This window comes from Ascaphus truei, chromosome 5, assembly GCF_040206685.1.
Source record: "Ascaphus truei isolate aAscTru1 chromosome 5, aAscTru1.hap1, whole genome shotgun sequence".
Taxonomy (NCBI): domain Eukaryota; kingdom Metazoa; phylum Chordata; class Amphibia; order Anura; family Ascaphidae; genus Ascaphus; species Ascaphus truei.
Genome location: NC_134487.1, coordinates 178,491,911 through 178,519,433, shown reverse-complemented (window position 1 = coordinate 178,519,433; position 27,523 = coordinate 178,491,911). Strand labels below are relative to the sequence as shown.

At 45.8% G+C, this 27,523-nt stretch overlaps 3 protein-coding genes across 3 annotated transcripts in view; 2 read left to right on the top strand and 1 right to left on the bottom strand.

The window, feature by feature from the left end:
- The window catches only part of PCYOX1 (prenylcysteine oxidase 1), a 58,580-nt gene extending 51,774 nt beyond the window's left edge, over window positions 1–6,806 (top strand). Inside the window, exon 6 of the mRNA XM_075601335.1 lies at window positions 2,075–6,806. Coding sequence (XP_075457450.1) covers window positions 2,075–2,736 — 662 coding nt within the window. The 3' untranslated portion in view covers window positions 2,737–6,806. The remainder of the gene's footprint in view (window positions 1–2,074) is intronic.
- A 4,148-nt stretch (window positions 6,807–10,954) lies between these two features.
- SNRPG (small nuclear ribonucleoprotein polypeptide G) lies at window positions 10,955–14,739 on the bottom strand. The gene is made up of 4 exons (XM_075601330.1): window positions 14,602–14,739; window positions 12,785–12,807; window positions 12,159–12,280; window positions 10,955–11,149 (listed from the first exon to the last, which is right to left on the bottom strand). The coding sequence occupies exons 1-4, from the start codon at window positions 14,631–14,633 to the stop codon at window positions 11,099–11,101; spliced, it is 228 nt and encodes a 75-aa protein (XP_075457445.1). The 5' UTR covers window positions 14,634–14,739; the 3' UTR covers window positions 10,955–11,098.
- A 332-nt stretch (window positions 14,740–15,071) lies between these two features.
- On the top strand, window positions 15,072–20,049 carry FAM136A (family with sequence similarity 136 member A). Its single transcript, XM_075601328.1, has 3 exons — window positions 15,072–15,261; window positions 17,135–17,275; window positions 18,481–20,049. The coding sequence occupies exons 1-3, from the start codon at window positions 15,175–15,177 to the stop codon at window positions 18,667–18,669; spliced, it is 417 nt and encodes a 138-aa protein (XP_075457443.1). The 5' UTR covers window positions 15,072–15,174; the 3' UTR covers window positions 18,670–20,049.
- The last annotated feature ends 7,474 nt before the right edge of the window (window positions 20,050–27,523 follow it).

The window sequence follows — 27,523 nt, the reverse complement described above, 5'->3', positions numbered from 1 at the left end:
TTCTCAGTCAAACCCACCCTGAAACTTACCTCGTGAACATCTCCTGGTCCCAGCACCTCTGGAAAAGGTAAGGCACAAAAATGGCAGTTGTCTCATATTTTGCACACAATCACAGTAATTGCATACACAATACCCAGGCCCAAGAGCTGACACTCTAGGACCCCAAAACACGGGTCAGGGGTAACCAAGTGGGCTTGACCTTTATTATAAGCCTGGTTAACCCCGTCCCCGCCACAGTGTCCTCTGCTGAGAAGAGACAAATTGCACACGGTAAAGGTGCTATGATGGAAGTGATCGAACGTTGATCATAGGTCCTGCCTATGATGAAATTGATCGAAGATCAGTGACGTATTTAGTACTTTATTTGTAGCTTATTGATCCTAAAAACTACCCCAAAAAACAACAAATAGACGTGTTTTAAGATAATATTTGAATCTTGTAATATTTCCACAGAAAACACTTTGAAGTGGAGTTAACAATCTCTAATGTATTTTGGTGATGAGACTGTTTCGCAGTCCTCAAAGCCACTAGTAAATTGCTATTTTTGTTGTGTTCTGCTTCTGCAAAGTAATTATGAAACCATCAGTAGTCAAACAAATACAGAAGCAGTCGATATGCTTGAGGTCAGAGTTCGACGAATAGCAAAAAACATGAATTTTTTCACAATAAGTAAAAAATTTAACTTACGGGGAATTTAATCTTTTTAAGGAAGCCGATTACACTGAGCACGTTAATAAAACGCTAATAATTACAGAACTGCTAGACTGTACATGTAGAAACAGCACCAAGGTATCCTGACATTGAATTCTGCACGCTGAGGACCTCCAGTACGGGAGATGTTCACCTTTAATATACAAGTACTTTCTAGGAAATTTTAATTACCTTTAAATAGTGGTTGAAGTGTCTATAAAAAAAAGATGCATTAAATAGAAGTAACCGTTTTAGTCCAGTTGCGATTAAATGAGTACTTTAGTATTCGGTGATAACCTTCTTTATTTGGGCTAACAATTGATATTTTAGGACAAGCTTTCGAGAGTTCTATTCTATTCTCTTCCTCCTGGCAAGCATGTGTTGCAAGTATGGAACTCTCGGAAGCTTGTCCTAAAATATCAATTGATAGCCTAAATAAACAAGGTATCACCTTATACTGATCGACTCATTTAATTTTGACTATAAAAAATTCTACCAGATACCTTTTGCACAGCAATGTGTTGCAAGCGCTCTGATCAGCGAAAACCTTAACCATTATGCGTGGGTCTGGAGAGATCCAACAGAAATAGAAAATTCCAAAGCATTCTCTTTAATAACGCAAAAGCATGTTATTCTTATGTTTACTGCACTACATGCCTCAAGCCTTGATGTATGACCATGAGGAAGGCTTCGCTTTTAGAGCTCAAACGTTGGTAACCTCATTAGGTATGTAGTCCAATTAATAACCTTTTCTTTTTTGCATGATTTAAGATTGTGCTTTGGAATTTGTCTTTTCTTTTGTGGATGCTGCCACTTGAAGCTTGTAGGAAGCCACTATCTAAGGAACAACCTAGCATCTTGAAGTTTTTAGTATATCTTTAATTTAAAATATTATCTACAGGAGTGTGGTTAACTTACCTTCTTTACATAGGACTTCAGAGATCAGTGATCATTTTTTTTTAAAAAAGCGGTCTTCAATTTTTGCACTTAAGAAGTATTTGTATATTTGATGTGATGTTTAGAATGTGTATTTATCACTATTATGATTTTTGTGTGTGCATATTTTATGTTTCACATTTTACTATTTTCTCTTTCCTTGCTTGTGCATTTATGATGATATATTAACTTATTTTACAGGTTACAGGTTTTTTTTTTTAAGAACACACATCCAATGTTTTTAAAAGATCTGTTACACATACATATAAAGATATGGATGAACGGAGCTAAGTATTGTGGTTCTCTATATTACTGTTAACATTGAAATAAGGAAAAGTTTGAAAACCCCTGCCCTAAAATATAAAATGTCATCAATGTAACCAGACGTGTGGTAGTCTTTGGTAACCAGACCCTTGAAACTGTCTATTTGTTTCTTTCTCTCTTGTAGGAGGTACAGTGAAACTTTTTGAAGTGAGTTATGAGACCGCTACTGGTCCCCGTCTGGACTTATATGACATTCTAATCATCGCAACTCCGCTCAACAAGGGAATATCCAACATAACTTTCCTGGGCTTCAGCCCTCCTATTGAAACCTTCTCCAAAAGCTACCATCAAACCGTGGCCACTTTTGTTCACGGGCGGATCAACGCTTCCTTTTTTGGATGTTCGGAGCCCTGTCACTTCGAGCTGTCGGAGATCATAACCACGGATAACCCCAAACTGTTCATCAGCAGCGTTGGTGCAGTGTCGCCTGTCAAGGCTGCAGCTAAACCCAGTGCCACGAAACCAGCTGGTCTTAAAGTGTGGAAGGTGTTCTCGCCAGAGCCACTGAGGGAGGATCAGCTGCGCCTACTCTTTGAATCGTACGACACAGTGAGCGTGAAGACGTGGCTGGCATATCCTTCTTACAACCCTCCAGAAAAACTGCCCCCTGTTATACTCCACGATAGGATCTACTACATCAATGGCATAGAGTGGGCGGCCAGCGCGATGGAAATGAGTGCTATCTCTGCTAAAAACGTGGCGCTACTCTCTTACCATCACTGGTACGGGAAGGATGGACACATCGACCAGGAGGATTTGACGGAGAGGCTCAAGTCTGAGCTTTAAGCGACTCTGGCCAAATGTAATAAAAAATATATGGGGGTGGGTGGGTGGTGGGTGGACGTGGTTAATTATTAAAGTGTGATTGTGCTGATCCGTTTGGGTACTACTGAACAAACACTCCCATTCACTTGAATAGGAGGCAGATTGCTTCAATCAGCAGTGGCTGGCTAAAGTAATATGCTAGAGAAATGCTCAGCTTTTTGTTTTGCACTACACATGGTTGAGGTATTTTAAATTCATACTCTTTCTCCGACTTTTTCTGGTATGATCGAGGTATCAGATATAAGCCGGCCTGGGGTCAGAATACAAAGGTATGAGTGGCTATATCAAAATGGAGAAGCGACAGATTTTTCTAAATACCCAGAAAGATCTATGTACGCTTTGTATGTCCGTGTAAATATAACATGGGACAGAGTCACTATCAGAGATTAACCCATGCACTGCAGATGGTCTGCAATGCTGGGGCTAATGGCCATCCCAGTGAAGGCCCCACCATGGCTGGCCCTTTTTTTTAATCTGCCCCTGGATAACTATTCAACATGATAATTTTTAGGCACTTATATTCTGTTAAGAGCCATGACAGCTGGTGATTACTGAACTCTGGAATGCCTTATTTCATTTAAACAAGGAAGAGGGTGTTGCTCAATGATTTGGGTGCTGTGCTCTTTAATGCACAAGCTTGTGAGTTCAATTCCTTTCTATACAACTTGTACTGTACTTGTTGGGTGGATCGCCTGATCTCTATTGCTTAAAAAGGCTATGTATATCTTGTATCTTTCCTGGTAAAGTAGCCACACGTCTCTAACCCCATACCTGTAAGCTGATTTACAACTGATTAGACAGTGCAATATATGGTTTTCCATGTCATTAAAAGTCATAGCTGTAACTTTACTAAGCCTGGCACATTCTCATTGGTTCAGAGGCAGCCAGTCCCAGAGCCAAAGCGATATAACTGCAGTGGTACATTTAACAGATTTATTGTAGGTGATCGGCACCTAAAAAAAAATCCCTTCATATCCATGACAATCAAGTGCTCTGGATTTGAACATCTTTAGTGTATTTTTGAAGCATTTTTTTTTTTACACCATTCAAATAAGTAACATTTTTAACTAACTAACTAAATACTTAACGCAGTATATTTATTTTTTCTGCTCTACACACGGCACTGTCCCTTCAAACATCTCATTGGATACACTGAAAAAAAACACACACCAGCAGTCTCCCCCCCCCCATACACCCACTTCAGTCACCTGTAAACCCATACACTGCAGACACACACACACACACACACACACCAACAAAACACTCTGCACCCCTCCTCCACCCACAAAACACACTAGCCCCCCCCTCTGCACCCACCAGAAACACACTGCAGACACACACACACCAACAAAACAGATTCTGCTACACACTACACACACAACAAATCTCTGCTGCCCCCCTCTAAACCCCCAAAACACTCAACACACACATGCACACACACGTTTCTCTTCAGTAGTCTGCAGGCAGAGTGGGGGAGGAGTCAGTGGCTTGCTGCTGCCTCCTGTCCAATCACCTCCCCTGACTGAGAGCTACTTTCACTCTGTGGATGAAAAATGAAAGCTGATTGGCTGAAAAACTTGGCAGGGTGCCAAAAATTCTGGGCCATTACTGAATGAATAATGCCCAGAATTTTAACCAATTAGGGAGCAGGGATTTCAACAATGCCCAGAATTTACCATCTTTAGCCTATAATTCAATTTGCAAGCTGTTTTATCATTTGCTGGTGTGCAGAATGACAAGAGCTGGTGTTTTATCATGTAAACTTCTCCTTTGTGTATTTAAAAGTACCTCTCACTTTTCTTGCATTAACACACTGTAACTTAAGAGCATTGGGTAGCTTGCGCAGAGGAAATGAAGCGACGTCTGAAATATATATGTAAAACTAAGCAACTTCTTACAACAAACAAACTTGGAAACATACAAATTCCTTAGATCAGATGGGTCCTTACCCACAGTCCTCTTCTACATTTATAAACCATCTATTACAGGGTTGGCCAACTCCAGTTCTCAAGGGCCGCGTATTAGGGAATATCCCTGCTTCAGCACAAGTGGCCCAGTCAGAATGCCTGAGCCACCTGTACTAAAGCAGGGATATTCCTAATGCTTGTCCTGTTGGTGGCCCTCAGGGCCGCCAACAGAAATCGTGGGGCCCAAGACAAACATTTTAAGCAGCCCCCCCCCTGTGTCGGCAGTATTGCGATCCGCCCCCCATTTCACACCTCATGAACCCCCTCTCTTCCCTCCCCTTCTTCCCATGTATTTCTCTCCCTTCCGTCTCACCCCCTCTCACTCTCCTGCCTCACATGTATTTTCTCCCCTGCGTCTCACTCTTACTCCCTCTTTTCCTCACTCCCTCTCTCCTGTCCCTCTGTCAAGTCAATTACCCCACACTCACTCATTCCGTCCCCCCTCACACAATTCCCCCCACAAGATATATACCAAAAAACTTCCCATCCCCAATGCAAAAAACTTCCCACCCCCAATGCAAAAAACTTCCCACCCCAAACACATACAAAAAAAAATCCCCACCCCTCAAATATATACAACCTCCTCCATCCCCACAAATGCATACAAAAAACCCACCTACCCGATACATACAAAAAAAACCATATAACCCCTAATACATACACACACATGCATGCATGCATACATGCATATATATATATATATATATATATATATATATATATATATATATATATATATATATATATATATGAGCTCATTTCTCCTTGTTCAGTACCAGCTGATATTCACTCTTTTTTTTATTTAGTATCACCTATGTGCTAGTCCTAGCACTGATTTTTTCCCCCGTGTATATGTGTGTGTGTATATATATATATATATATATACATATATATATACATATATACACACACACACATCATATAAAAATCAACCCTCCCCAATACATATAAAAAAATACCCCAACATATAAAAATTCCCCCAAGCCCCCCCAAGACAAAAAAATTCCCCCACTCCCCCAATACATACTGAATAACAAGACCCCCACTCCCCCCCCAATACATATAAAAAGACCCCACTCCCCCCAATACATTTAAAAAAAAGTAGACATACCTTGGGGATGGTCGGGACCGGTGGCTGCGGGGAGTCCGACAGTGGCTGCAGGGGGTCCGGCGGACAGTCGAGGGCCCAGCCGCGACCGGCCATCAGATGCAGGCCTCCTCACTCTGTCCCACGCCAAGCTTCCAGTCAGCGCGCACCGGAAGCTGAGGAGCGCTGATGTCAGAGGCTGGGACAGGAAGGCCTGCATCTGATACAGAGTGGGGGCCCGGTCACGAACAGCACCCATCATCTTTTGTTCCCCCACCCCCCCTGACGGCCGGGCCCCCTGACCCACGCGGGACACCAACCCCGGCAGACCCCCCCTCTTGGCAGCCCTTGAGGACTGGAGTTGGCCACCCCTGACCTAGTACAAGTCTTACCGCAAACTTGATTTCTTTACAAAGGGATGAGTTTTGCTATAATTGGCATATCTCATTGCTGCTATGGGATAAGTAACCTTGATAGTGTCTAAAGTACAGCTAAAAATACTCAGGAATGATCAAGTTAAATTGTTGTCTTTTAAAAAAACATTCTTTGTATTAACCCCTTTTTTTGCTAGATGGTGGAAAGAGGATAAAGCAGCATTTCTGGAAGAAATTGCAATCGATTTTTCTTTTAAAATCTGTATTACGATTTGTGCATTAAAATATGGCCTTAATTCTCAGCTACTTTTCGCGGATCAACAGCAGCCATGTTTCTTTATACTTCTGGCACCGAAATGCGTCTTTCTTCCTGTTGCTGTCAGCAAGAATAATAGGAAGTTTAGTGCTGATGGGGCATTATGTTTGTTGTACGTCTGCATGGGATTTTGGAACAAAGATGTACGCGCAATTAATTGTTTAATAATAGCTGGTTTCCAAATTGTATTACCACCTCTACATTATGTAACTTGTTTATCTCGACTTTGTTTTGGTGTGAAGATACTGCCATGATGTTAGCACAATAAATACTTTCCTTTCAAATAACGGATTTGTTTGTTTGTTTATTTATTTTTTTAAATGAAGGAAAACTATTTTTTTAGAAAATGAGGTACCTCTCCCCAAAGGCAGGGACGGTATGCTGAATACCCAATAACATGCACTCACTAGGCTATCACGTGAAAAGAGAATAAGGCTAAATATACTTAGAGAGACTCAAAACGCTAAATGTACGGTGTGGTTACTTGAACCCCTACAGAATGGATGGTAGTGTTGATTTGATTAAAATGATTTATTTCTTCCAAAACTAAAAATAATTGGGGTGAAAATTTTATAAAAATGCCTTGGTGGCATATTGAAATAGGAGGTAAAGTCCACACTATAACTAACCATGAAGGGTTAAAGTACATGAAATTGTTGGCGAGTCCAGAGTCGCCCACACATTTATAATAGGGCTAATAATCCTAGAGGCAGTACTCGATGCAGCTACAGTTTTTGCTTTATTCTATAAAGTAGGCAGTCATACGTCAGCGCAGAAAAGATAGTACTGAGTACTAAATGCTACGCGTACCGTTGGTACAGGAACGTCTGTATTAACCACCGGAGAGGTCAACTGTATTCCTGGGGTTTCGCAGGTCTAGCTGTATAAGCTTATAATTAAGTGACCCGTTACCTAGCATATGATAAGTATAATACTGAGGTAGATGCTGTAAGCGTAAACTGGAGTATCTATGAGTAGCCCAAAATGAATGGAAAATATGCACAAGGCCTGAGTGAGCGATAGACTAACAATCCTGGTATACAAAGAGGATTGCTAGTAAGGGTGCCACCACTTTGCTGACTGCAGAGTTAGGCTGCACTTATAGTACTGGCGACGGTGCCCTCGGAACTACATGTAGTCCGTCGCGGGTGCCCATAGTGGGCGCGACCCAGCAACAAATAATCGCTGTGGTCAAGAGAATTTAAGATTTATAGCGGCGGAAGCGTGACATCAGCGGCACGTGACCAGTTCAGCCAATAAGGGCGAACCACTCACGGCCACGCCTTCGCCACTCCCACTGTCGTCCTCCCGCACCAGAGTGCAGGAATCAAAATAGTGACGGCTGACGTCAGTGGTCGCGTCGCCATAGCCAGTACTATAAGCACAGCCTTAGGCAAGCGGACGCGTCCACACGGTCTGCGGTACAATGGCCCGAGCCTTAGGTTTGATAAGGTTCCTCTCCTGCTTCTGTGGGGTAACCAGTGAGTGGACAGGAGGGGAGGAGTAGGTATTCCCTGCTTGTACAGCCCAGTTAAAACATAACACGGCAGCTACTTAGTTTCTATGGTGCACTCTACTCAAATCAATCTGCCTGTAAGGATAAACACGGTGGGAGGGAAATAACACAAGACTCTCCTTGCGCTATACACTGTACGTCGGAGCATAGTGAGCGCCGGGCATGGAACTCCCCGGCTCACAGCTGAGTGCTCAGCTGGTGTATTGCCAAACTATGTCCGCATCGGCGGTACACAGAAAGTCACAACGTGATGACGTCAGCGAACTCATCTCTTCCCGACATATGTTTCACTGCGCTGAGCTTTGTCGAGGGAGATCCCGCCCCTCAAAATGTAGGTTTATATACCCTACAGGTACGGGTGGGAACCCAAGTCTGAGACCTCGGTGTCGGCTCTGCACGCACGCCTGCCAATCTGGCGGTGCACACAGCCAAGATCCCCAGTCTGCAGTGAGCTGCAGGGGGAAAGATGGGAGCTCAAATTTCATGTCTGTAGGAACATCAGTTCGCACAACGCGGCGGGCAAGGCAGCCAGCGGGCCCGGCCCCAGAGGGGCGGTTCTTGTCCCTGCAGCGCCAGTTAACCCCTAATGGTACAGTGGGACACTTTGTATGGTGTAGTAGCTAAGTGAACTGTGCTTGAACGGCTATAATATATGGCGTACAGCGAGTGCTACAAATGTAATTGTGTGGTTGAACATTGTAACAGTAATAGTTGGTAGTCTGTAATCTTGAAGGCTGAACCTCTATTGCAGAATATCTACATGGTGGCAATTAGAGCTGTCACATTGTGTAAGATACGTTAGCTGATTGCTTGTGTCATAGTGTCAGCACATAGCCTATGGGAAAATATGTTGCCATTCACTTAGAGAATCATTGTTGAATTATAGGTGGCAGATAAGTTCGTTTCAGGCATATAGGCGAGTAGATCCAGGATATTTAGATAGGGCCCTACTAAATAGGTGGTTCGATGACAAATGCTGGGACGTCTGTGATTGCTTTGTTGCTGAAGCCAAGGCCAAAGCTTAGGATAATGTGCAGGTATTTATGCAGTCAATGTTGGGGAGCTCTTAAGAGTTAAGAGAAAACCCTCCTTTAGTCCCCTTGAATGTCGAAACAGGAACCAAAAAAGACAAAGCACTACTTTCCAGCAAGTAGAAATTAGCAAAAAAGCAGAGAGAGCGTTCCCAAAGTGAAAAACAGAGCTAATGTATTAGCAGCATGGATACATACAGCATACACAGGCAAAAAAAAAAAGCCTCCACCAGGTGGAGCTAATAAATTAGCTGTTTTTCACTTTGGGAACGCTCTCCCTGCTTTTCTGATCATTTCTACCTGCTGGAAAGTAATGCTTTGTTTTTTGGTTCCTGTTTCTGCATCTGACTTAAGACATCAGCACACCTGTACCTGAGGACATTAATCATCACCCAAGAATGCTGCACTACATGTGAGTCCTTGAGAATTATATCTCTTCTACCATTCATCACACTATATTATTTCATGTGTCTGTGTATACCTTACTACAGTGCCATGTGGGATACTACCAGATGATAGGTTTCATAGGAGATTACCTCATCTGTTAATACCTTAAGGGTACTCCAGCTAAAGGATTCTAATTATCTTTATTGCATATACTTGCTCACGCCGAGCATTGCACAATTTGTTTATCCCTTGAATGTCGAGTCTGGTGCCTTGTAAGAGACATTTGTCCCAGACTCACTTTCTGGGACCCCGGTTGAGATGATCTATCTGCATGAAGGTTAGTACTTTCATATTGCCCTCACGTGCTGCATTGACATGCCGTGCCACCGGGATCTCTAGCTTGTTCAAGTATACCCTCTTGCCTAAAACTATTTTTCTGCCTACCTCTTAACACAAAATTGTTATCATTGTAGTTGTCCAAGATGGCACCTAGGTATTAAATGTTGTGTATAATACAGTGTGAAATGGTGGGCCACGGGCAGGCCAAGCTGACTTGCCAGCTCCGTTGTTTTGTCAATGAAAAGGATAGGTTAGTTGGTTCTGTTACCGCTGATCATTCTCCAGCCTTAGCCACCTTCATAGAAAATGCCTCTTCTAACCTAATGGAGGGCAAACTGGTGTGTGTTGGGTGTGAACTTAAATCTGTATGGGGGAATCACAGATAAGCAATACTTTCATGATTTGCTTTAAAAACAAAAGCTGTAAAATATGAGAATGTAAAGAATTTGGGAAGATGTAAAACAAAAACAAAAAAAAGTAGAGGACTAAATTAGCTTGACGACTAGTAAGGCACTTGCAAAAAGTACATATTTCATGGGCAACAGGCAAATAAGGCAGCCAATGATGTGTGTCCAATTAAAAAGTGAAGTAATTCAACGAGCTACATTTACACAATAACCTAGGATCTTAATTAAATAAGATGACACCACCAGTGGTTTCTTATTTTTAAACCAAACCATATAAATCCCTCTTAGATGTTGCCTGTTGGTACATGAACATAGCATGGGGGATGGGGGGAGAGAAGGCCTATTGGTTCTCCCTGTACGTATTGGCCAGCTACTCAACATGTCAGGTATGGCAAAACACTACAGATTATTTAGGGATGGCAAATACCAGTCAGGGGCCATCAGGCTACGAGGTTTTGGCTATCCCTGCTTCAGCATAGGTGGTGATCAAGTGACCTGTGCTCAAGTAGATATCCTCAAAACCTGTTGGTGCCTCATAAGGACCAAGTTAGGCCACCCCTGAATTATAGGTACTTCTATTCAGTTTCCTCGAAAGGAGGAGCTAAAGTATCACCATGCTCACGAGAAGCAAAAAAAAAAGTGACACATTGAAATCAAATGTGCTACTTCTGACAATGGTCACGTATCAGTTATATTATACACGGCATTAGAGCCCTTCCTGACTTCAGTAGCCACAAAGTCAAACCACACCAACCTATTACAAAACTTTTATTCCAAAAACAGAAAACGGGTTTACAGCGGGAACGCACATTTCCTTTATGCCGTATCCATGAACCATCCGGGGAGGGGGTGAGAAGAGAAGGTGTGTGCTATCCGTTCAGCTCCATTTCACTGCCGTTCTAAACTCGTTCCAAAGCTTCCAACATTATGATACTGTTTCCTCGAATGACCTGAAGACAAAAGGATTCTTCCATTAGTGTTCCAGCAACCACAAGTGATTTATACAACTGAACGCATTTACTCTGCGCCACATTGAGCCGCACCCCCCATTATTCGCAGCACTGCCACACTAAAGCCTGTGTCTTGGTTAGAAGGTTTTTTTTTAAACATTTTGAAAGAACCTTTACTATCCAATTTTTCATTCTAAATCAAATATTTCAATGATTTCCACCAGCTGGTTTCAATTTAAGAAATGTCATTGCATTATATTTTTGCGGACAAATTCAACAGAGCTGAATTTCCAGGGAAGGGGCGTGTGTGTGAGTGTATTTTTTTCCAGTCTAAATAACTGCACCATTGTCACCTTTAAGATGCGATACCTTCACCCTTTGCTGCCAACTGGTCCTGCAACACAATGCCTTTCTGGTCCCTCTGGTTTAACTACTGCCCAACACAAGTAGCATGCATTTAAATAAAATACTACTTCATAAAGTTTGAATTTGGAGGCCTTCCTTTGAAAAGCTATTTAAATGCATCTTAAAGCAGCATTTCATTCAAAATCCAGTGTGTTTTTGTAATAAATCAGTTCTTTAGTATTAGATGAATCACTGCATTTCCTCCCCCCACTCTATGCCCTCGTAATGATTTTTTTTAAATGTGTTAATCTTCCTTGGGTTGCTATAGCAAACTATATAGAAAGCCATTGCACTTTCGCTTTTGAAACAAGCGGCCATATTGCGTGCCCTGGGAAACAGGATCTTCACTGATTGGTCACGGGAGAACGGATCGATCGGCAGCTTAGATAATTGAATTGCTGTCAATGTAAGGAACTTCTGCGTTTATTTAAACAAAAAACAGGCAAGAAGAAATGCTGTCAAACTTCAAAACAAGTGAAATGTTACACAAGGCGTTACATGCCTCCACTTTTATAAGACATCAGAATCACAGCTCGGTGGGACGGATGTCAGGATCTCTCGCAGTGCAGTATCTGTCCGCCCATCATGAGAGAATACTACTCACCACCATGCCGATGTTCTGCTGCCCACTTGCTGCCACCTCACTACATTCATCTAGCACCAGATTCATGAAGGGGTCAAAGCCACGCAGAATACCCTGGACATGCCTGCCACCATTTAACTTCACTGCAAGACAAAGGGCACAGGCTCAGTATAGGTAGATGCATCGGAGACAACAATACAACTTAAATTCGTATCAAGAAGTAAAGCAGGGCCTCGCTTTTGCCTTATGTTCTCATTTACTTATTGCTCGTACTTGACAATACTGGCATGCCTACAGGAATTTTGATGCATCTATTTACCACATGTCTGTTAATCAACCCCTTATATGGCAAGATATCCCCAATATTTCCCTGGTGTTGCCCCTACAATTTTGTCTTTGTAGAAACAATGCCTGCATTCATAAGGAGCAGGTCATCAGAAACACCCCAAATGAAATAAGTGTTTAAACAACCGAGACCAAATGTGCATTTAATTTCAACATGTACCATATATGCTTCATTTGTAATGTTAATATTAGAACACAGCACATCTATAATGTTATGCTACTTACAGGTTATCTGCACAAAGCATAGGAAATAGAGGTTTAAAAAAAAAAAAAAAAAAGGAGCAAAATAATGCAGTACTTACGAGATAGCTTCTTGTCCATGAACCTGAAAAATTAAGAGTTGATAATAGTTTTAATGAGCAATAATAAGTCCACGGTATCAGAAAAAGGTTACCACATATATAAAAGTCTATTTATTCATATGCATCTCGACCATGGGAAGGTATTTAAAGTATTTCTGTCTATGTTCGCACAACTAGAGGCATTTTGTCATTCCAATTGTAAGAAGCAGAACAATAACTGGGAGCAAAGTTTAATTAACACTTCCATTGTTGAAGGGAGGTGCACTACAGTAGAAAAGGGAGTTCAAGCACTAAAAAAAAAAACCCACTATAACAATGCTTCCAAAAACAGAGCAAAGGCTGAAAATGAAATGTGTTAAACCGATAGTATTGCACTGCAACCCTATGCATTTGTTGATGCAACCAGTTTAATTATGCTTGGCTTCCTCAATGTAACAAAGACAACATCATCCCAAGACTAGCAGGGTCCACAGGAATCTATGGGAGGTAATAATCAGCTCATGGGGGTTACCGGGCTAATGGGTAACAAAAACAAAAAAACACAGGAATAGCCACCGGAACGAGGGGTATGAAGGGCCAAGTGTAATTAAGATCAGGGGTAATATCCGGGCTTGGGGGGTAATAGGGCATGGGGGGGGGGGGGTAATGGGGCATGGGGGGGGGGGGGAATGGGGCACGGGGGGGGGGGGGGTAATGGGGCACGGGGGGGGGGTAATGGGGCACGGGGGGGGGGTAATGGGGCACGGGGGGGGGGTAATGGGGCACGGGGGGGGGTAATGGGGCACGGGGGGGGGTAATGGGGCACGGGGGGGGGGGTAATGGGGCACGGGGGGGGGGTAATGGGGCACGGGGGGGGTAATGGGGCATGGGGGGGGTAATGGGGCACGGGGGGGGGTAATGGGGCACGGGGGGGGGTAATGGGGCACGGGGGGGGGGTAATGGGGCACGGGGGGGGGGGTAATGGGGCACGGGGGGGGGTAATGGGGCACGGGGGGGGGTAATGGGGCACGGGGGGGGGTAATGGGGCACGGGGGGGGGTAATGGGGCACGGGGGGGGGGGGTAATGGGGCACGGGGGGGGGTAATAGGGCATGGGGGGGGGGGGGGTAACAGGGATCAGATCCGGGCTTGGGCGGTAATAGGACATATGGGGGGGGGGGGTAAAAGGGATTAGAGGTAATATCTGGGCTTGGGCGGTAATAGGGCATGGGGGGGGGGCAACAGGGATCAGATCCGGGCTTGGGTGGTAATAGGACATATGGGGGGGGGGGGGGGGGGTAAAAGGGATCAGAGGTAATATCTGGGCTTGGGCGGTAATAGGGCATGGTGGGTACTAGGGATAATATCCGGGCTTGGGCAGTAATAGGGCATGGGGGGCTACAGGGGTAACATCCGGGCTTGGGCGGTAATAGGGCATGGGGGGTAACATCCGGGCTTGGGCGGTAATAGGGCATGGGGGGGGGTAACAGGGGTAATATCGGGGCTTGGGCGGGGGATAACGGCTCAGGAGCACGAGGCGTAACAAGGATCAGGGATAATAACCGGGTTTAGGGGGTAACAAAACAAAAACCCACGTGTAATAATGACCAGGGGTCATGCACCCCAAACTCAGCGAGAGACGGGTAATCTCCAGGCCTAGGGTGAATGTAACTCAGCCCGGGGTAGTATCAGGCCTCTGGGCCGTGAGTGGAGTACAGACAGCCCCCGTGGTCCATGACAGGCTTATAACCAGGCCCCACTCGGTGCCCCTTCTCTCCCTCCCCGGACTCTATACCCCTTCTCCCCGGTGCTCCCCCTCCCCGGGTCCCAAACTCTCACTTCTTGAGCTCCGGCGGGTGCGCTTTACTCATCTCTGCTCCTCGAGTGGAACCGGCTCACACACACTTCTCCGAACACGCTGCCGCGTCAACCAACGACGTCTGACCTCACGACGCAAAGGAGACCGTTGACCAATCACCACTCATGGCACCGGGAGAGGGCAAAGGACTGGCAGTGAAGTAACAGGTGGCCATCTTTGATTGGGGCACAAATGCTCAATTATTACCAACAAGAGAATGATGGCAAATATTCTCACATAAAAGCATGTTGTACCTGAGTGATGTTTTACTAGCAATATAATGTTATTCATAATGAAATGTACATTCCTTATATATGATGGATCTTAATAGACGATGTTAATACTTTCATTAGGGAAGTGTGAAACCTGCGCACAGCAGTTTCTTTGGTTTTCCATAGTCAAAGATGGCGCCCGAGCGTTTCCAGCTCGGGATCGGGCGCTGAAAGGCATCTCGGCTTCCGGAAGTGACCTAGTGAGGGCGGAAGACGATGTTGCCCTTGGAGCCCATGCTTCTGGCTGGTAAGGATCGCGGTCAGTGACAGCAGCGGGCAGAGATGGCTGAGGAGCAGCAGACCCGCCTGCAGAGCGCAGTGGATGTCATGGTGAAGAACCTGGAGAGGGAAAACATCAGGAAGATGCAGGTCAGAAGGAGCCCACAGATCTGTTACTGTCTAGGAGGGCAGAAGGGGGTAGAGGAGGCAGGGCATGGAGTAAATAGGAGACAGAACCTGGGGTAAATAGGCAGAAGAGGGGTATGGCTGGCGGTAAATAGAAGACGAGGCGGGCAGGGCCTGGGGTAAATAGGCACATGGGGGACATGGCCTGGGGTAAATAGGAGACAGGGTCTGGGGTAACGAGGGGGGGACGCCTGGGGGTAAATAGGAGCCAGAGGGGAGAGGGACGCCTGGGGGTAAATAGCAGGCAGAGGGACGCCTGGGGGTAAATAGCAGACAGGGGGACGCCTGGGGGTAAATAGGTAGGGGGGCGCCTGGGGGGTAAAGAGCAGGCAGGGGAACGCCTGGGGGGTAAATAGCAGGCAGGGAGGGGGGCGCCTGGGGGGGGGTAAATAGCAGGCAGGGGGGCGCCTGGGGGGGGTAAATAGCAGGCAGGGGGGCGCCTGGGGGGGTAAATAGCAGGCAGGGGAACGCCTGTGGGGTAAATAGCAGGCAGGGGAACGCCTGGGGGGTAAATAGCAGGGAGGGGGGCGTCTAGGGGGTAAATAGCAGGGAGGGGGGCGCCTGGGGGGGTAAATAGCAGGCAGGGGGGCGCCTGTGGGGTAAATAGCAGGCAGGGGAACGCCTGTGGGGTAAATAGCAGGCAGGGGGGTGCCTGTGGGGTAAATAGCAGGCAGGGGGGCGCCTGTGGGGTAAATAGCAGGCAGGGTGGCGCCTGGGGGGTAAATAGGCAGGGTGGCGCCTGGGGGGTAAATAGGCAGGGTGGCGCCTGGGGGGTAAATAGGCAGGGTGGCGCCTGGGGGGTAAATAGCAGGCAGGGTGGCGCCGGGGGGGAGGGGGGTAAATAGCAGACATGGGGCGTCTGGGGGGTAAATAGCAGGTAGGGGTGCGCCTGGGGGATAAAAAGCAGGCAGGGGGGCGCCTTGGGGGTTAAAAGCAGACAGGGGGCGTCTGGGGGGTAAAAAGCAGGCAGGGGGCGCCTGGGGGGGTAAAAAGCAGGCAGAGGGGTGCCTGGGGGGTAAATAGCATGCAGGTGGGTGCCTGGGGGGTAAATAGCAGGCAGGGGGCGCCTGGGGGGTAAATAGGCAGGGGAACGCCTGGGGGGTAAATAGCAGGCAGGGGGCGCCTGGGGGGGGGGGGGGTAAATAGCAGGCAGGGGGGCGCCTGTGGGTTAAATAGGAGTAATGGGATGCAGTACTAGGGGGTGGGGGTTGGCTAAGGCACAGGGTTGTGAGGGACTAGCTGGGGCGAGAGAGACAGACAGACAGAGGGACAGTATTAAGGGTCAGGGGGGTGGGTAGTTGCCAGGGCTAAGGGAGAGGCTGAAGTTCAGTTTGCAAGGGCAGAGTCCATGCTAAGGGAAGATCATGTGGGCTTTTGCAATTCTCGTAGACTTTACGGGAATGTGGGACTTGGTAGATTTGGAGGGTGTTGGTCTTTTTGGGGTGGGGAATTAAAAGACTTCCTCCATCTGTACACACAACTGGAATCCTGAAATTGTGGCTCAGGTTCTCTTGTCTATTCTGAGTAGGTTTATAGGCCATGCACCTCTTTAACCCAGGCTGGGCTGAAAAGGATGTGTAATACGGCAGAGATATGTTTCATAGGGGTTGTCCATGTTAAAGTGGAGAAGAAGCAGAGTGACACACTGTGAGTGCTCATTTGCATGTCATTACCCAGAATCCGTGGATGCATTGTATGCAAAGAGATAATGGGGAACGTCAGGGTTGTGGACCTGACTCGACGTGAATGTTGTCACAAGTGATATTTGTATTTACCTTGCAATGTACACACGCACACGCACTGCAGTTCCTAGTCACTAACCTCATGTTCTTTGCAGGGGAAGATGTTCCTGTGCAGCGCTCAGTGCTGTGAGAATGGCGGAGCTTCCATGCAGCAAGTACACCATTGTATAGAGCGCTGTCACACTCCGCTGGCGCAGGCGCAAAGTGTGGTAACCAATGAGCTAGAGAGGTTTCAGGTGAGTCGGGTAAATCAGCCCCCTCCGCGCGCCCCCCCCCCCCCCCATCAATTTTGGGGCTTCTCCTCATTTACTTTGCTTGGTTTTTATAGTCTGTAAAAAAGGAACTACTTGCCTCCATTTAAATAACTTTAATGATAATAAGCTTGGTCTATTATTTTGGTTATTTCCCCATTTCAACAGCAGAACGCGGCCAAAATCCGTTACACAGAGAGATCACTCAAAGAGGAACGTTCAATATAGTTGAGGATTCTGTTTTTCTGTTCTTTTATATTTTTGTAAAATCTGTATTAATTTTCCGGTATTTTAATTTAATAATAATAATAATAAAAAGTCTGTTAACAATGCCTTTATCTCCTACCTGTGTCTGGGCTCTTACAATAGTTGCAACTCATAGGAGATGATGCTTCATTTCTGGGGGGGGGTGGGGATGGGGGTTATTGGTTTTAGATAGTAGAGTTATCCTGCGAGGGATGGCTGGGGCTCAAGGGCGTGGGATACACTGAATCTTTGAAGGAAAACTTTTTAGAAAGCTTTTGAAGCAATTCTGTGAGTCCTTCAATGATAAGACATCAGTAATTTCTTAAAAGACCTGACCCTGGGCAAGTATATGAGACATAAGCATATGTACGTCTTGTAGGAGGATAGTTCTGAACTAGACTCTCACTCTCTCTAGAGAAAGGGTGAGTCATTTGTGTCCCAGTACACAGAGAAACCTCCAAATTTTCAAGAACATCCAATGTAAATGAAATTGTACTCACAATAAGTAGTTTGTGATATCCAATGATCTTCAAACTTGCAGGGCATCGGTCCAAGCGTGCGTCATGCAGGATAGGGATACAGGAAAAAAATGCACAAAGCCAAAAAGCACCACAAAACAAAATGGCAGTTTCGTGGTGCGGTGCTTTTTGGCTTTGTGCCATTTTTCCCTCTGTTTATTGGTTTTAACTAGCAGATGATCAATCAGTGGCGTGTTTTGCTTTAATCCTGAATCCCTACATATTACATGTCCCCTTACCAATCCGCATGCTTTTGTCGTAGTAGGGCCTGACCCTTTTCAATAACATTGTATGGGGGGGTGGAAATCTCTGTAAAGGGTTTATTGAAGGCTTCTCTAATCTGGGTTCTAAGATGACTACCCTCTATGTGTTCCTGCGCGCACATTTGTGAAAATAACCCCACGCCTCCCCTTTTTCCCATGACAGGACCGCCTCGCCCGCTGCACTATGCACTGCAACGACAAGGCCAAGGATGCCTTCGAGTCCGGGAACAAAGAGGCGCAAGTGAAGGTGCAGCTGGAGACCTGCGTCATTAAATGTGTGGATGAGCACATGAATCTCATTCCCAGCATGACCAGAAAGCTGAAGGACGCCCTGTCTGACGCTGACAAATAACATCCGTTTCTGGAACGCGATAGGGAACCGCTTTAGGAATGATGAGGAACTTTGTGGTGCTGCAGGCGAGTCTGCGCTCACCGAAGCGGCAGCTGGGACCTGCAAACCATCAAGGATCTGCAGATCTCTGCAGAAGCAAAGGAGTTGGCCAAACACTACCCCAGTGATAGTGACTATCCTAATGGGCCTTGGAGCTGCTTCTCGGCGCTGGAGAAGAGATCAGCTCCATTCAAGGGAATGGGGCTGAAATCTTTTCTAACATGGGAACGCAGATACACAGCATATTGAATAAGGGACTTGGGTCCATATTTACGGAGTGTTGTTACTCTGTAAGACACCGTCCAGCCCTATTCAAGAGAATGGGCCATACTGGGCTTTGCTGGGATGTATCTCGTGGCACCGTTTATTATATGTGGCCCATGTCTTTAAGAGCCTGCTTTTTGTGATAACTTAAACCCCCCCAGTCACTCTTTGAAGACACCATAATGTTCTGTCTTTCTACAGAGCAGCTTTACCCCTTTCTCCCGGTTCACACTTACAATCCAACACTTTTTTTTTTTTTATATTGTAGGAAAAAAAATGCACATTGACCTTTTTACTAATCATTCCCGGGGAAAATAAAAGGGTTTTGGGAAGGCAGAATCTGCAATATTAGTATTAAGGCACTGCAGGAGTTGGGTTACAGGAAGAACATCCTCTACTCACCGGGAGCATGTTGGAAAGACACCTTTCCTAATACTGCAGCATATTCTAAACGTATGAATTGGAAGATAATCTTACAACCACTGATTATATATGAGGATGTGCTAGACCAGTGGTTTCCAACCCTTTTTGTGGCTAAGTAACCCTAAGTGAAATTCTGGGGCGCCCCCAACCATCTCTAATAGCAACTCGGTGCATTGTAAATTCTTCTCTCTTCGATACACTTGTCAAATGACCAGATAATTGCAGGGAACCCTTTAGGGATGTGCGGGGAACACAAGGGATCCTAGGAACCCCGATTGAAAAACACTGTGCTAGACAACTCAGAACGGCGCTTCCCAATACAATGAGTAAGGGAGAAATACACAAGAAAAAGACACACAATGTGGCAAATAATCCACAAGTAACACGCAATGTAATAGGATAACTCGAATACTTTCCCTGCAGCGCAAAGTTGTGATACTCGAGTAGGAAATCCGATGTGCACCAGGTTATTTCCTTTTCTACCATGTATGAGAACATGTTTTTGTTTTGAGCTGGCATTTATCATGTTTTGCTACAGATTAGTGTTTTTATCATAGTTTGAAGCTGGAAAGAAGACATATCAGCCCCGATGTGCTGCTCTGCCACCACTTTGTTCCACGTTTATTTTTAAAACGTGTTTAATATTTTCTGAAACTGTGATTTGAACTTTTTTTTTAATAGCAGTGAAAACATATTTATAATGTACGCACCTGAAGGTAGCAAAAAAAAAAAAATCACTCTTCAGTCTGTGTGATAATTGTGGAATTTCAAAGCATTTAATTATTGCTAGTAAACGTTCATCTCTCCATCCCACTCTCATAACTCACTGGTAAATCCTCCAGTAGTATTATTCTCTCCAAAAATACTGATTAGGAAACCATTTATTACACACGGTCTATGATTTTATAAAAACGGCTTAAAGATCCCGATCACAACCTTTTTATTTGGACCAAATAAAACGTTCACATGGTTAAGGGGGTCAGTCCCTCCATAGGACAAAGTGTACTAATGGCCGTGACCTGTTTAAGGGGGTCACATCTAGGGGACTATCCTCTTACCTGCTCCAGAGCCGGCATCTCCTGCTGCAACGCGGCGCCTTCATTACGTGATGCCCGGAGCCTCTTACCCACCCTCGCATCATGTGACATCGTGTTGTCATGGCGATGCATTGTCACATCATAAGCAGGTGGGAATGCTGGCACTTCGAGGCCCAGGGGCCAGAGCCGGGCAATCACCGTTTAAAATTTAAACTGCTACAGAAGCCCCATGGTTTCTAAGTGCCAGCATCCCCACCTGCTTACGATGTGACAATGCATCGCCATGACAACACGATTTACACATTTAAACTTCAAATGTTGTGGTTAATTTAACCACCACAGCATTAAACTGCGATGATAGAAGTTGGACCTAGGAAGAGCGCAGGGTCTCTTAAGTGCTGGGCCATGTGCAGCTGCCCCAATGGCACCGCCATGAAGCCAGCCCCAAAACTGTGGACCTCTTCATGTTATTGTTTTGCAGGTCTCTGTAGTAGGAGAGAGGGTTACACTGACCTAGAGTGAGGGAACAAGGCCACAAACAGCCAATGCCCTCTGTGTCCCGTAGCACCCGTCAATGATTTATGGCGAGAGATTCTAACGTCCAGGAGAAAGTACGTGCACGTTGGGAGTTAGTTTAACTCTGATAGTGCCGATCGGGTGCCCTATCGTATGAAAACTCCAATTGTCTTCTAACTCCTTGACTGCTAAAGACACTGGGATAATTGCTGGCTACTCTAGCAGTTGATGGAATATGCTCCCGAAGCATGGACTAACTGAGGTCATTTCATACCGCTGCCTCTGACCTAATGCTTCAGGGGAAAAAAAACCCATTTAACAACCACATTATCTACCTTACATAAATATAACCAGATAATAACAATATAGGAAGCGCTCTAACAAAGTAAAATAAAGTCCAAACTTTTTTGAAGAAATTTGCTGTGGTGCAGCTTGAATAGTCGAAATTGTTCACAATTCCCAGCAGTAGTAAATGTTCAAGATATTCAGCGTTCCTCGTTGAAAGGGAAGATAAGAGATAAAAGTACAATAGTGAAGTACGTTCATAACATTTGATCCATAAGTAGAAGTGGTGAGATATGCACTTACATTATAGTGGCTATACCAGGCATGTAAAGGTATCTTTGAGGTTGTTTTACGCCTCCGTATAACCGCAAAATATTCAAAGATACCCGTGACGAAGGACTACCTTTGAAACGCGTAGGGTTGCCGGGAGGACCAGTTTCGATGTGACACAAGGAAACTGGAAGTGACGTAGAACGCCGACCGGATCAGCGGTGGATGTCGCGGAAACCGGAGAGAACAACAGTAACGCACAAACTGGTCTGTCCCTGGGTGTTTTTACACTGTTTGCGTATTATTTTATGCCTGATTTTATATAAAGCGGAGCTTGAAAAAGAAGTCCCTTTGAATATTTTGCGGTTATACGGAGGCGAAAAACAACCTCAAAGATACCTTTACATGCCTGGTATAGGCACTATAATGTAAGTGCATAACTCACCACTTCTACTTATGGATCAGATGTTATGAACGTACTTCACTATTGTTCTTTTATCTCTTATCTTCCCTTTCAATGAGGAGCGCTGAATATCTTGAACATATAAATATAACCAGACATACATTTGGCTGTTTTAGTTTTTTTGGAAAATTAAGATCATTTTTTTTTCTATTGGGGGTGCTTGTTAAGTGTCCCTAGCCCACCCAGCCCCTGTTAAAGCATTAGACAATAGGGAGCACCCAGAGGAATTCAAACCCACCCAAGTCTAAGCTCCCCATGTTTGCACATTAATGTTAAAAAATGATTTAGAGCTACTCTCAGATGTTAGATTTTGTTAAAAAAAAAAACAAAACAAACCCTCCGCATCAATCACAGAGACGTAACATATCACTGGAATTATTTATTTATAAAATATTTTACCTGGAAGTAATACATTGAGAGTTACCTCTCGTTTTCAGGTATGTCCTGGGCACAGAGTTAAGACAAATAATACACTGTTACAAATACAGTTACATAAATGAGCAGGGTATACATTATATACAAGACATTGCATGCACAGTTAAAGATAATATATATTATGGGCGAATGAAACAGTTACAGACCAAATTAAAATGTGAGACAGCCTTAGATTTGAAAGAACTTAAACTGGTGGTGGATGTGAGAGTCTCTGGTAGGTTGTTCCAGTTTTGGAGTGCATGGTAAGAGAAGGAGGAGCGGCCGGATACTTTGTTGAGCCTTGGGACCATGAACAGTCTTTTGGAGTCTGATCTCAGGTGATAGGTGCTGCATGTGGAAGGGGTGAGGAGCTTGTTCAGATAGCTGGGTAGCTTGCCCATAAAGATTTTAAAGGCAAGACAGGAAAGGTGAACTTTGCGCCTAGACTAGTGATGACCAATTTAGTTCTTTGAGAATTTCGCAGTGATATGTGTTGTAGTTGCATTGGAGAACAAAACGACAAATTGAATTGTAGAGGGTGTCTAGTTTGCTAAGATGGGTTTGAGGTGCCGAGCCATGTACTATGTCTCCATAGTCAATAATTGGCATTAGCATCTGCTGTGCGATACGCTTTCTGACCGGGAGGATTTGTTCCTGTAAAGTACCCCTAGTTTGGCATAGGTCTTGGTTGTCAGGGTATCAACGTGCATTCCGAATGTTAAGTGGGAGTCAAACCATAAGCCCAGGTATTTAAAACTAGTGACAGGTGTTAGGGTGGTGTTAGCGTTGGTTCTAATCAGGAGCTCAGTCGCTGGAAGCTTTAAAAATTTAGTCTTGGTCTCAAATACCATTGTTACAGTCTTGTCAGTGTTTAAAAACAGTTTGTTTTGGGAAATCCAGTTTTCGAGTCATAAAAAGTCAGACTGAAGTACGTGTTGAAGGTCAGAGAGGCTATGGCTGTGTACATATAGGATTGTGTCATCTGCATACATGTGTATTGAGGCTTCTTTACAAGCTGAGGGAAGATCATTAATGAACACTGAGAAGAGTAAGGCCCCCAGAACAGAGCCTTGCGGGACACCACAGGTGATATCCCGTGAATTGGTTCATTCTGGTGATATCCTGTGAATTGGTTCATTCTGGTCCTACAAAGGACTGCCTCTTTAATAGCTTTCTGTGAAATCACATAACTGCTGAAGGGCTCATTATAAAGCAATGGTGTTTCCCTTCAAATAGGATTTAACATGCCACTGTCCATATATCGGTGTTCCTCCCCTGAGGTGGCTACATGCACCCTGAATAAAAAGACTTCCATATATTGCCAGCAGATGGCAGTAAGACCTTATCTTGAAGTATCACTTGCGCAGTTTCACAAACGTACAGAATAGGAAGCGTTGGTCTGCATTGGTGAAGAAAGTACTGCAAGTGAAATACACATTGCACTCTCATTACCAGCAGTCCTATTGCATGCCACAGGCACAGTTTTCCTTTGAAGGGTTAGGCCACGCTTATAGTCCTGGCGTCAAAACAAGTATTGAATCCGTCGCGTGCGCTTATAGTAGGAGCGACGGAGCGCCGGCTTGGTCGCGATCGCTTGAAGTAAATGAAAATTGATTTTTCAGCGACCACAGCGTGACGCCAGCGGCCACGTGAGCGGTTCAGCCAATGATGGTGAACCGCTCGTGGCCACGCCCCCACCACGCCCCCCGGTTGCCGTCTCTTGTCTCAAATACTATAAGCAAAAATCGCTGCTACTGCTGCGGCCGAGTTTATTCGAGCATTTGCCCGTTCTCGGCCGCAGCAGTTACCTTGCGCGCGCCGGAGGGTGCCGGGCGCGCGCCGAAGCAGCGGAGGAGAGGCCCGCCGATCGCGGCTTCCCCCTCTCCTCTCCGGGTCTGCCGGGTCCCCCGGAACCCCCTGCCGCCGTCCCCCATATCGTGGGACACCAGGGCTCCCTCGGGGAGCCCTGGACGCGCGTGCAGGGGGCGCAGGCACCCGATGACGCGTGACCGCGCATCGGTGACGCGCGGCACGCCGAGGGGATGCCACTTGCAAGCCGGGAAATCTCCCGGCTTGCGGAACTGGCCACACTTCAATAAAGTGTGTCGCCAGTGTACAACGGCGATGGATGCCGTCACGCCGTCGCAAGGACTATAAGCGTGGCCTTAGACTTCGTCCCCGGTGTCGGCGCTGCATGCGCGCCTTCGAGGCTGGAGGCACAGCTCTACTCCCCGGTCTGTGTAGAGCTGCAGGGGGAAAGACGAGGGGGAGGGGGCTGCAGCCATGACGTTACCCGGCAGGTTCGCCCTCATTGGCTGAACCGCTGGGGGCGTGGCCAGCTCTCTGTCGCCAGATCTTAACACGGTTTTTCTGTCTTCAGAAAAAACTGGCCACGCAACGCGGCGGCCAGCCCTGGTAGTGGGCCCGGCCCCATTGAGGGGCGGCTCTTGCCCCTGCAGCGCAGAGATCGGGTCAAGCTAACAAGAGTCTGGGATATCCCAGATATCCCAGATACTCATTACTGGAGGGTTTGTTTTATGGCTGCTCATTTGCACACAAATCAGCCATTCAGTTTTCCATGGCAAACTGGGTGGCATTAAGAAACACGGAAATGGTGGTGGCTAAGCCACACTCACCTAGGCTGTCCATTTTCCAACCACAGAGCACTCCTTACATAAATGTTTTCTTGCCTTTTAAAAATCCCCCCTCCACCTTCACCCTGTGCTAAACTTTCCTCGACTTTTCTAAGTTTGGAGAAAGTCCCTCTGAATATCTTGGCTGTCCGGGGTAGAACAACATGGCATATGTAACGTGATGAAGCGTTAATTACAGTGTGATGATGTCACTGCCCTCACTTTGGAGGGAGAAGCTGGGGATTCCGGGAGAGGAAATAGCAGCCGCAGAGACTCCCCGCTACAGCGGCCAATCCTCAAAACTGCAGGTTGTTTTTCCTGGGAGATTTTGCAATTTGTTTGGAAGTGGTTTCATGTGGGGTTTGTAATTGATGTGACGCGTTTAGCTCAGTTTGATGACTGCACGTTGCGGAGAGATGTGTAGCTGCTGGAGGAGTCATGCCAGGTGAAATCCAAAATGCCAGAAGAATACTGAATCCGTAGACTTCAGAGAAAACGCCTTTCTTTTTTTGATTGGCCAGGATGAATGAATGGCTGCAGCACACTCGGATTCATTAGTGATCACTTTGGTGGAACGAGGAGCCCGTCATTATTGCACTTAACCCTTTCGCTGCCAGGGGGGCCTGCATGTCAGAGCAATGGGGTGCAGCCAGGCAGGGGGAAGTGTTACATGTAATCGGACTTAAAGCAAATATTGGGATGTTTTGGTTTCTTTGAAAATTAGGAAGTTCTATTTTTGTCAGGGCCTCTAAATGGGGAGGGACGCTTGTCAATCGTGTATTTATCCAACTGCTAGCCCACCCTGTCCCTGTTAGAGCCAATAAGGAAGGAGGAGAGGGCTTTGCCTGTGCAAACTCCTGTTCAACACACAGTGACATCAGACAAAAGGGAGCAGCCAGAGGAAAGCAAACTCGTCTCATTGTGTTCACAAACTAACGTTAACATTAAAAAAAATCTAAGTGTCCGATTTTGGTTAAAGAAAAGGGTATAAATCCTCCTAGAATTTACTCCTTAAACGTCACTGCTATTGGTTCATTTTGGGCCTGGGAACTATGGGACTGCATATTTAGGGAAAATCCTTGTCACAACAGTAGGAACATGCTGAGCAGAGTTGAACCCGACAATCGTTTAGTTATTACCCGGAAACTACTACTTTAAATTTGACTCTGCTCCTAAAACCACAGGGCCGCTCCTCCTACCCACATGAATGCTGGTTGAGACATAGAGAAGGCACCGGCTGGGTTCAGTGGCTGTGTTTCGCCTACAACTGGATGAGCACATCTCACTGTGCACAGAGTACAGTATGTGTGAAACCAGAGCGTGTTCAGTCCTGGTGCTGAGAATTCCTAACCGCTGGTGTCACCGGCAGCATCCAGATACCAGTAGGAGGCTAGACATTGGGACATGGGATTCATTGACACCACACACCTTTTAATCTTTAACAGGACCGATATTTGTTAAGCACAAACATTAGCCACTTGAGAGGTCAGCAAGGCACAAGGGAGAGGAAAGTTTAACCCTTTCCCTGACGGGCCTACCACACTTTGAGACGGGTCAATGATGCCATCTGCCATTTTCAGCTGCCGACTAGAGATCTATAAAGTTTTTCACATAGGTTATCCAACGTCAACCCTTTTTGGTTGGGGCAGAAAATGTTGGCTTCACATCATAGCGGACGATCTGGCTGTTTTTGGGACGAAATCCCGTTTTGAACTTGATAGAACCATTTTCTATTGGCTGCTTCGGCGAATATAGTAAAAGTCAACGGGCGTTGCATGGTCGATTCATTTCGCCCCGGCACTAGCGATCACGTGATCGCGCTGTCACTGATGATGAAAGGGGACGATTTGCCCCCCAACCTTCTGTTCCTCAGGGAGGATCACGTCCTATGCTCCTATGATCTACCGTAGCAAAACCATCATTTTGCTTTTTTGGACGTAGCTAGTGATGTAGTCACATTATCATTTTATTTTGCTTCTTTAATCCTTCGAGTGCCCCCGAGACTTAGCTACTAAGTTATGGGGTCTGGCACTCCAGGGGTCCCCGTGATGTAGTAGCTTCCAGGGGTCCCTGTGATGTAGTAGCTTCCAGGGGTCCCCGTGATGTAGTAGCTTCCAGGGGTCCCTGTGATGTAGTAGCTTCCAGGGGTCCGTGTGATGTAGTAGCTTCCAGGGGTCCCTGTGATGTAGTAGCTTCCAGGGGTCCCTGTGATGTAGTAGCTTCCAGGGGTCCCTGTGGTGTACGGGGACCCCTGGAGTGCCAGACCCCATAATGTAGTAGCTAAGTCTCGGGGGCACTCGAAGGATTAAAGAAGCGAAACAGCAAATTGTTCACAACTTGGCCCGCTTGGCTAGAAGTTTTGATGACTAACGTTCAATAGACGTTTCTGCGAGTTTTTAATGTTTCGGAAAGTTCCATGGAAACAGCTGCACAGCGAATGTATCAGCAGGTTCTCACATATCTACTGCGGGTGTGTGATAATGCTCTTATTACACTGCGCAACGTTCACT

Coding starts and splice junctions, on each gene's coding strand:
- SNRPG (XM_075601330.1), bottom strand. CDS start 14,633: ATGAGTAAAGCGCACCCGCCGGAGCTCAAGAA. Junction 12,808..14,601: donor CACCCGCCGGAGCTCAAGAA/GTGAGAGTTTGG, acceptor TTAATTTTTCAG/GTTCATGGACAAGAAGCTAT. Junction 12,281..12,784: donor CATGGACAAGAAGCTATCTC/GTAAGTACTGCA, acceptor TTTGTCTTGCAG/TGAAGTTAAATGGTGGCAGG.
- FAM136A (XM_075601328.1), top strand. CDS start 15,175: ATGGCTGAGGAGCAGCAGACCCGCCTGCAGAGCGCAGTGGATGTCATG. Junction 15,262..17,134: donor AAAACATCAGGAAGATGCAG/GTCAGAAGGAGC, acceptor TGTTCTTTGCAG/GGGAAGATGTTCCTGTGCAG. Junction 17,276..18,480: donor ATGAGCTAGAGAGGTTTCAG/GTGAGTCGGGTA, acceptor TTCCCATGACAG/GACCGCCTCGCCCGCTGCAC.